The 9,797-nt window shown below is 45.2% G+C and overlaps 1 protein-coding gene across 2 annotated transcripts; it reads left to right on the top strand.

Annotated features, from left to right (window-relative positions):
* The first annotated feature begins 2,207 nt into the window (after positions 1-2,207).
* TNFSF10 (TNF superfamily member 10) lies at positions 2,208-9,450 on the top strand. 2 transcript variants are annotated; one of them, XM_026045318.1, is made up of 5 exons: positions 2,208-2,344; positions 5,790-5,942; positions 7,346-7,388; positions 7,814-7,930; positions 8,489-9,450. In XM_026045318.1, the coding sequence occupies exons 1-5, from the start codon at positions 2,225-2,227 to the stop codon at positions 8,932-8,934; spliced, it is 879 nt and encodes a 292-aa protein (XP_025901103.1). In that variant the 5' UTR covers positions 2,208-2,224; the 3' UTR covers positions 8,935-9,450. The 2 variants fall into 2 exon arrangements, with proteins under 2 accessions (XP_025901103.1, XP_025901102.1); XM_026045317.1 differs by having other exon boundaries at positions 8,486-9,450.
* The last annotated feature ends 347 nt before the right edge of the window (positions 9,451-9,797 follow it).

The raw sequence follows: 9,797 nt of genomic DNA, 5'->3' as shown, positions 1-9,797 counted from the left end.
GAAAACAGTTGGAATTTCAATCTCCTCTTACCCTACATTGGTGTGGAAAACCCCCAAATGCATTATCAATGTACAATAACTTTTTAAGATCTGAAAAATTCAAACTGAAGTTTTATTTTTGGAAGGGATATTTAAGCATGTTTTCCCTCATTCTTCCTCATTATTCTTTTCAAAAAAGGCTTCATTAATTTAGACTCGCAATACTGACCATAACTAAACAAAGATAAAGAAGATCCATGGAGGATTTCAAAAGAAGAGTAAGGGGATGTCTTGTAGACATCTAGGAGATGAGTTGATGGTCTGGAAGATCTTAAAGTGAACTGCTAGATTTATCCAGTTATCTGGATTCCAGTTAACCGGGTTCCAGTAAACCATTAGATTTAATTAGTTCTGTTACAATAATTGATTGGGGACAAAACCAGGAGAAATGTGCGGAAAAGTAGAGACTAACTCCTAAGGATGAATACCAGGAGAACAATAGAACTTAAAGGCTGGCTTACTTTCATTTTTGTTTCTTTTCTAAAAGTAAACACTAATGGGAAAGTTTTGTTTCTGGAAAATGCAATAAGCACTTCCTGACCATTTGGAACAAAAATCTGGGAAAATCTTATACAGAATGCGGAATTCATTCTCTGAGGCAAATACAAACAACGAAACCAACTTTTTACAGGGCTCTCTCAGATGAAATTTCCTTCTTATGAGTTTATGAACCGCGATAAAGCAAGTTGTTCTGTATAATTCGTTTGTGCCTGTTCTAAAATATATTGGAAACTTCTGCTGTGAAGATCATATGAAGAAAAACTTCATATTAATTAAAAACAAAGGAGCTTTCTCTGGTGTCACTCAGTAAGAGGCTGGGACAAACCCAGAAGGTCATGGTGACTCTGCTGACAGGCTGTAGGAGGAGAGAATGAGCTTGTGTTCAAGAGAACAGTAATCCTCTCCATTTGATGCATCTGTGGGAATGACACAAATCGGCATAGAGATTAAAGGTTATAAAAGCCAGGCAAACAAGTTGCCTGTTGCGATATTAAACAGGAATCCAGGGATTATTTTGCTATGAAAGTTTGTGGTGGAAGACCAAACAATTTCTCTGTAAATGGTTCAGTACAATGCAATTACATCTCCTAAAGACTATCCAGATAGCCATGAGAGGCTCCAAGAAGAGCTTTTTGTTTTAATTTTTGCCCAAGATAATTCCCATGTGGAAGCTACCTGCATCCCAATGCTCAGGTTAGGACATTCAGGCAAGGGTTATGTTTTCATTCTGGCCTGCAGCAACAGCATGAAAGTGAATATATGTCTCTGTTTGGGTTGAAAATGGTATTTTGTGTGGCTGCATTCTCAGTAGGTCCATAGTGGTGCTTCCTCTAAAGGTTTTGAACCATTCACAGCTCATTAGGAAGCTGCTGCTTAACCCATGGTTATGCCTGATAACAGGCCCCTACTGAAAGGGTCAGTGGACACATGCCCTAAATCATATGGATGCCTCTGGAAACCTTCGATTTGGGGCGAAATACTGTGGAGAAGAGCTTGCAAACCACAGAGGTTTGAAAACAAACACTCAAAAAAATAAAACCTCCAAAAGTGACTTCAGATTAAAGATTTATCCTTCACATAAAGGATGTACCGGGCTCGTTTTAGGATGCTGTGATGGGAGATGAGAAGCTGCACTGTCCAAGTCCCTGCAGCTCCAAACTGAGACCTGCCCCATACCGTCCCCCATACGACATCGTGCCAGGGGCACCACGGTTGGACCCACCAGCTGTAAGAGATAACCTAGGGGGATACACAGGCCGGGAAACCCCAGGACCTTCCGCACACCTCAATCCCTGCRGAGCCGCGCTCCCATCATTCCCAAAGCGAGCGCGCTCCCAAGCACCAGCGCCAGGAAGAGGAAGCCCTGTTATCCATGGCAATGTTATCCCAGGGAGGTTTATTATAAGGGGGGCGGTATTGGCCGCGGGGCGGGAGGGCAGGGCTGTGTCGGCGCCCTTGTCCCTCCTCCCGTCCCGCCACCGGCAGCAGCGGCGGGAGCGCGGGGAAGCGCGCACGGAGACGCGCAGGGCAGCGCGCACGGAGACGCGCAGGGCAGCGCGCAGAGAAGCGCGCACGGAGACGCGCAGGGCAGCGCGCAGAGAAGCGCGCACGGAGACGCGCAGGGCAGCGCGCAGGGCAGCGCGCACGGAGGCGCGCAGGGCAGCGCGCACAGAGGCGCAGGACGATGCTGGCTGCCGGCCCCAGCGCGGCGCAGAGCTGCGCGCTCGTGCTGGCCGCCGCCGTGCTGCTCCAGTCGCTCTGCGTGGCCGTCACCTTCCTCTACTTCACCAGCGAGCTCAAGCAGGTGGGTGGCGGCGCGGGGGGGCCCGGCCGGGGCCGCGCACCAACTCGGAGCAACTGCACAAGTTGCAGGAATTGCGAAAGTTGCAGAAACTTTAGAAGCTGCAGAACCGAACCTAGGAAAGGAGCTTCTCGGAGCGCCTTGGCTTCCTCCCTACTCACACTACATGTGGGTACACTGAAGTAGTGTGGCTACAGGGATGTCCCGCAGGAACAGCAGTGGCACCGTGAGGCTTGGAAAAGGGTGACCACTGGGCACTGATACATAGATAGGAGGCAAAAAATAAATTAAAAAAAAAAAAAAAGGCAGCCGGGGGATTATGCTCCTTTCTCTTTAAAATGCCTCCTCCAGGAAAATACACGGTTTTAAGACACCCGGAGGAATATCAGGCAGACAAACAGCACCGAATTTCTCCTAACGACCTGTAAAACACCTTTTGTGCAGCCCTGGTGCTTTGGGCTTCCTGCAGCCARCCTCGCGCACTTCCTCTTAACTCTTTCTTTGCCTGCAAACAAAGAAATTGCTTGCAATTCTGTGATGTTTGCACTCGGGGTTTTGGTAAGCGTCCTGACTAAAGTTTACTCCCTGCTATATAGTGATAAGAGCATATGGCTCTCTAGGGCACAAAGGTAAACCCCGCTGCAGTAAGTGCGCTGTGGTTATATTATTTCAGGAAAGTACTATAATTGGTTCCCTATGTGTTTTCCCCGCAGCACAATTAAAGGAAGTGGGAGTGTTTTTAGAAGTGAAGCCCTGGTTAAAGAGTAAGCAGTATTCTGCAGTCAATGCTTATATTAAATGCTATAAAATAGACATTCTTTTATGCTGAGTCTATACCTGAGGCTTCCCTATTTTGCAAAGCAGAGCAATCACAGAAATACGATCATTTGCTGAAATCAGATCACATAATATCAGTAATGAAGAAAAATTACATCCTCTGCCTTCTCACTTATTCATGCAAAAAAAAAAAAAAAAAAAAACCTTGCCAATCTAAGTAAGGACTAGCCACACTTTCCTTTCCCTGGCTCTCACTGAAATACATATACCTGAACAGGACCACATCTGCACAAAATGTAACTCTTTCCAAAGAATAATACGCCTGCACTTGGTGTGAAAGACTGAGTCTGCTCATGCTGAAGTTCTGCTCGCTTAAAGAGTAACCTTGCTGGCCCTGTGATATATGCTGCACCTTAAGCACACACTCTGCAGTGCTTCATCTGGTGCATGATAAAGACATGAAAAGCTAATCTAGAGCTACAGAGAGCTGCCCCACATCCTCGTGGTGAACGTGGAATGAATCTCAACATACACACTGTGATCTTTGCTCATTTTTCTTCTCTTTGCTCCCAGTATCTGCCTTTCCACAGCTTCCCCACATTACTAGGGCTGCAGTGCAGATATTTCTGCCTTTACAAAAGGAAGGGTTTTAGCTAGCAGTTTTTATCTCTACAGCTGTAGCTGTTAGAGCTACAGATACTTGTTTCAGTTTTGGTAGTCAGGAAGACAACACAATAAAGTTCATTATGCTTCAGGATACAGGGCTGAAAAGCAAATATCCTCAGACTTCCTTTTCAAAAACATAGTCCTTGTAGTAGCCCTGGAAGAAGAAAGGTTTTAGAAGTATTCACATTCTATTAACATTGCTGCAGGGCTTTCCATGGCAGAGATCTCTGTGCTTYGGATAAGCCTTGCAACACCCAGATGCCTTGTTCCCTCTACCTATAGGGCATCCATAGCTGTCAGTGGTGGTACAAGGTTGTAATCCCTGCAGATCTCCATGTGGATGCAAAATCCTGTTCCAGGGCCTGTGTTCTAAAGCTGTTGTGTGTGGGAGGTTGGTAAACAAAAGGCCAAAGTGCACTACCCTTTGCTACCAGCTGGGAGGGCAAAGCTTGGAAGTGAATTTTGCCAGATGTGATAAGAGAGTAAACAGATGACTGGCCTGCATGCTGTTTTTCAAACTGTCTTGTTATAGAATCTAGTGTAATAAAGCCATCAATGTCCTTAGTTTAAGTGCAGATTTACCTCAGTAAATCCATAACTTTCAAAGACTTTTGAGTTCTCAGAACAAGAAACCTTATATAAAAATACCAGTGTCGTCCCCAACACAGACACAGCAGTCTTCATGGACASTCAGTGTGGTGGCACCATTTTTCATGGTTAACAACAAAGCACAGGAATCTTTCCAAATATCAGATTAAGCTCCAGATTAAGTCTGCTGTCCAACTCAAAGGTTTGCTGATAGACAGCAGAACAACTGCAGTGTAAAGTGGGTGGATTCTTCTAATCCTCCCAGTGTGAAATCTGTTCCTAAATGTCTTTGTTTCCTGACAGGCAGGAAAAGAATGGAGTGAGGAGGAGGAGGTGGAGGAGGAAGCTCTTATTTGCTGTGCTCAGTGCTGCTGTCTCAAGGGCAGCTGAATCTCTGGTCCACGTTGAGTTAATGCAGAGCAAACCAAACCAAACTTCTTTAATGCAACAGAGGTGAAATACTAAAACCAGAAGCTGGTCTGAACAGCTCTGCGTGCTCATTGYCGATTGCTGTTTTTCCAAATTTTATGTAATCCTTTCCTTGCATAACGAGTCTCACCAGCCCTTACAGCTGATGCAGCACTCCTGAGTTCAAAGCAAGCAGGAGTTCATAATCTGCAGCGATTACTCCCGGGCTTTGGTGCTCTTACGTTAAGCAACAGCGCCAGCTTGAGTCCTGCACGTGGCCTAGCCCTGCATGTGCAGCACAGCTTGGGAGAGCTCCTCTGATATCATTTACATGCTCAGGAAGTCAACAGGAATTTTGGCACTCTGCAAACTCATTTCCTTTTTATCTGTTGGGAAAAAAAGGTGCTTTCTGTCTGCCCTCAGAGCATAAGCACCGGCCCAAGCATTTAGGTTTATAATTCCATCTGAACCCAAWCATCTCTGTTATCTGGGTTTCACTCTGGACTATTAGGCCAAAAGAGCTCCAGGTTACTACAGGGTGATCCCAGACTGCCATGGATACCTGCCAGGGAAAGCCTGCATCAGAGGTAGCACTTTTCTGAAAATACAGAATGGCCTTTTAGGCTTTTAACTAACTTTAAAGGCCTCATGCTTGATTTAATTCTCTGTAATTTGCGAAGAAAAATCCACTGTGCCAAAAAGGTGTTTTTAAATGCTGAATCAGAGAGACTAAAGCATTTACAAGGTTATGGTTTGGTGTTGAACTTAGGTGTTGGACCACTAAGCTTACTTAGTTGAGTGCCATATATATTAGGTATTGCCTTGTTATGAAATAAAGATGCAAAATCAGGATGCATGGCGCATTCTGTCAGTCACAACCTGCACAGACCAGTAAGCACTACCAGGAAAAGCAAGTATGTACCTAAACGTAGTGAATTAGAGATGTACTACAGCCAAAAGCCCACGAGCACATCATAAATAAGAAGTTCTGCTTTCACTTCTAACACAGCTCCAGGACACCTACTCAAAGAGCAGCATTGCCTGCCTCACCGGTGAAGAGCTCGGAAACTTCATACAAAACTTGGACACAATTCCAAATGGGGAGGAAGAGGCTGATCCCTGCTGGCAAGTCAAGTGGCAACTGGGAAAGTTAATTAAAAAGGTATGTGGGAACCCGTGCACTGGTTGAACTATGGGGCTTGACCATCTTGAAGAGCTACTGCCCAACAGCAGAATCAAGTTGGGCTCAAGCTGGAACAGGGTGGAGATAATGAGACCAAATGCCCCTACTCTATGGAATAAACCATTAGTAAGTCCATTACTGTTAAAGGGAATACAACAGACCAAAGCAAGTCCCTTTTTGGCTCTTGCTTCCCACTTGTACAAACAGGAGCTCTGCTCGACTCCCCCCAACACTTGCTTTCTACCTGCCCTTATTTGCAGAAAAGCCATTCTCCATGYGAAAATACTTGTCACAAGCAAATGAGATAAAATGCAGCAGCAAGGTACCCAAGCGACAGTCCTACCTGAAGCTGTGTAACACGTTGAGGGGACAGGGTGGGTGAACAAGAGCACAGCACCAGGCACCACGCGCTCCCACCAGCCTGGCATCCTGCACCTCATAGCCTTGGCTGCAGGGAAGAAATGATACCTGGTTGAAAGCTCAAAGGGCTAAAATCCCCAGGAATGCTTCTCAAAAATCTCACCTCCAGCGTTTAAACCCCCCATCCATACATATTCACTTCAGGCTTTGCATCCCCTAATYGACACTGTATTTAGTAGTTAAAGATCTTAGGTACTTCAGTGCAAGTTCTACCAGTGAAATCCCTGTCWTGCTGCSTGAACAGTGTTTTATTTTGTGGTCATTTATGTATCTTAATATATCTAATAGCTAATAGATGCCCAGTCTATCTACTAGCTCCTTCATTGCACCAAAAGGCTGGTATAGTTAGGAGAAACTGCCCAGTTGTGTCAGGGCAGAACCCAGCAGTAAATCACAGTATGGAGACCAGGTTTATCATCAAGGTAAATCATCTTAAAGGCAGCTTTGCCACAGCTGTCCTGCCTGTAGCAACTAAAATGTTTCATTTAAAAGCAGCCAGCAAACGGTTATGAAAAAAGAGTAGATGTAGGGAAGAAGCTACCTTAAAAACACAGTAGATAGATAGAGGTATAAAAAGAAAACAAATTTAATTTCTGAGAGCTAAAATCCCAAGGAAGTCGGGCACTGCAAAGTATTATTTRCTGAATAAGAATGGGTGCTTGCCCATAAATCTCTTCTTATTGAAGAAGAGCATAAGGGTCACATTTTCAGAATGAATAAAAACTCCTGGCCGGGCACTCTTGAAAATGCTTTCCCCCACCCCAGGACATTTAGTTACATAAAAAAATCAGCTGTGGAAATACTTTATTAGAAAGAATTAATGATACAGGCTTTTTTGATTTGCTCAATGGTCAAAAATTCATAATGCCATTTATTTGCGAGTCCGAGGGAAAAGTGTCTATTTCCTGCCTCTATTGCTTTCTGCTGACAAACTAATTATTTTTCTCTGTGTTTATTGGCAGATGATGTCAAGAAGTTATGAGGAAAACATATCTGCAGTCAACGGTATTACAGTCATTTTATTAACTGTGGCAAATAGAGGTTGCTGATGGGTCTGATGTGTTTTGGGCAATTTTTTAAAAGCGCAGAAACCAGGGACTTCAGATTTTGCCTCATTATTTCCAATTCTTGTGTGGCAGGTTAGAGGAAAAGGATAATGTGTTTCTAGGAGTTATCTTTCTGGGAGCCAGAATTAAAGGCCAAACGTTTAGAGCCGGGTGCCCAGAGAATACGAGGAGGGGGAAAGGAAGAAGGCAAGCAAAAAGAGGCATATAAAGACAYCTGAAAGGGAGCAAGAGAGAATTATGAGCCTTGTTATACAAAACTGCCCTGTCTACACTATAATCAGTTAAGAAAAATGACAGCCACATTTATAAGGCACTTACCGCCATCATCGGCTCTAATCCAAGTTTGTTTCTGTCCTTGTTTAGCTGAGAGAGCCCTTGCATTTCCAAGCACCAACGAGCAGCCGCACACGGATCCCATCTACCGAATAGCGGCGCATCTGACGGGCAGCAGCAACAAGAAGAACTCCCTGGCCCCACGCAGTAAGGATAAAAACTGCCATTTCTGCCCTCTTTGCTAGCTTGGGGCTTCTCTATGCTTACACTGAGTTAATAATGAGAAAACAAGCACCAAAATGCCTTTGTGTCCGATTGAGAATTTTTTTTTCCCCCCAGCTCATTCCYGTTGCATAGGGAAAAGTCCTTTTGGTTCTGGATGCCTCACTAACTTTTCTTCTGGAGGCTTCATCTGAAAAAATAACAGTAAATAAAATCCTTCTTCCTAATGTTGAGGCATCCTCTTCACTTTCCTTTAATTTCCTTCTGTTGGCTGTGCAAGTGCCAGCTGCTCTGGTGAGAGACATAGCAGAAATGCAAGATCAGACACAGAGCTGTGCTAATGAAGGGCCTGGTGGGGTTTTGGTGCCCTTGCAGGACTCCAGTGACCTTCAAATTGCAGAAAATAGGCCTAATGGGCCACCCTTTGAAACCAATGGGAGCAGCCAATTTACGGGCTTCTTTTTGGAAAAGCAGACCCCAGGCTTAATTACTCAAGTGCTTTTAACTTTACATCTCCTCTCTCCTTTTTATTTTCTGCAGCAGATTCCACACCCAGAAAGGGCCGAGGCCAAAAAATCAACAGCTGGGAGTCGTCGCACAAGGGCCATTCCTTCCTCTACAACGTGGAGCTGCGGAACGGCGAGCTCGTGGTGCCCAAGACAGGCTTCTACTACATCTACTCACAAACATATTTCCGTTTCCGTGAAAACGAGCACGAGGACTCGGGTTTGCTGGCCCAGATCAGGAACCCCAAGCAGCTGGTCCAGTACGTTTACAAACTGACCAACTACCCTGAGCCCATTTTGCTCATGAAGAGCGCCAGGACAAGCTGCTGGTCGAGGAAGGCCGAGTACGGGCTGCACTCCATCTACCAAGGGGGTGTTTTCCAGCTCAAAAGGGATGACCGAATTTTCGTGTCTGTCAGCAATGGGGATATAGTTGACATGGACAAAGAGGCAAGTTTCTTTGGAGCCTTTATGATCAGTTAGGAGGTTCTGATCACGCTCCAGGAACTCRTTTGCACAGTTAGGTCCGGCTTGAAATTGTATAAAATCTGGGCTGGAGAGCAGACAGCACCTGTGATACTGGACTCCCCATTCTCAGCTCGYGGAAGAGGTCTGGCTGTGTGGAGAGAGGCTCCGAAGAGCCGATGAGGAGGAAGAGCAGCTGCACAGTCTCAGAGGGTTGGGGAAGAACCAGGGTTTACAGCATCCAGATGCCACCTTGGGCGAGAGCAGATAAAACACTGCCCAAAATCATTGCTGAGCCGCATGGGAGCTGCTGCTCCTGTAGTTACTCAGGCTGGAACTGGAAACCAAATGTCACCGATGGGCTGCACTTGGACCTTGCCCTGAGCATCCTGGTGCATCCAACGGTGCCAGATGCTGGTGGAGTTACTCTGATAAGACTTAGCTCCTATCTGAACCTCAGTTTTACAGAAGCAAAAGGCCAGCAGATACGCAGCACTGCATCTCTGCTCTAATCTAGCCAAGCACTTAAGTACCTAATTAATTTTAAGCACATGAATGGCCTTACTAGCAAGGGAGTGTTTATGTGCTTGAAATTAAATATGTGCTTAGGCATTTTTCAGAATTAAATGCAAGTCCATCTTAATCAGTATGTTGTATATATTAAAAAAAAAAAAATCCCACCTGCTGCAATTGTACAGAAAAGGTTTAAAATTGGCCASTAGTTTGAGATGCCAGGACATTATGGTCCTGCCTATTTACTCAGCCAACACCCTGCAAAGGTTTTACTAGACAAGCAATAGGCTCAGGAACATACTTGCTGCTGTGCTTGCTGACAGCGAGGGTGTGATCCAGAAGAAGGGCGCTTTTTTTTCCCTTTAAAC

The sequence above is a fragment of the Nothoprocta perdicaria genome, unplaced genomic scaffold (genome assembly GCF_003342845.1).
Source record: "Nothoprocta perdicaria isolate Ctin4 unplaced genomic scaffold, notPer1 scaffold_4, whole genome shotgun sequence".
Classification (NCBI taxonomy): domain Eukaryota; kingdom Metazoa; phylum Chordata; class Aves; order Tinamiformes; family Tinamidae; genus Nothoprocta; species Nothoprocta perdicaria.
This window is presented reverse-complemented; position numbering and strand designations above follow the sequence as displayed.

Coding starts and splice junctions, on each gene's coding strand:
- TNFSF10 (XM_026045317.1), top strand. CDS start 2,225: ATGCTGGCTGCCGGCCCCAGCGCGGCGCAGAGCTGCGCGCTCGTGCTG. Junction 5,943..7,345: donor TGGGAAAGTTAATTAAAAAG/GTATGTGGGAAC, acceptor GTTTATTGGCAG/ATGATGTCAAGAAGTTATGA. Junction 7,389..7,813: donor AAACATATCTGCAGTCAACG/GTATTACAGTCA, acceptor GTCCTTGTTTAG/CTGAGAGAGCCCTTGCATTT.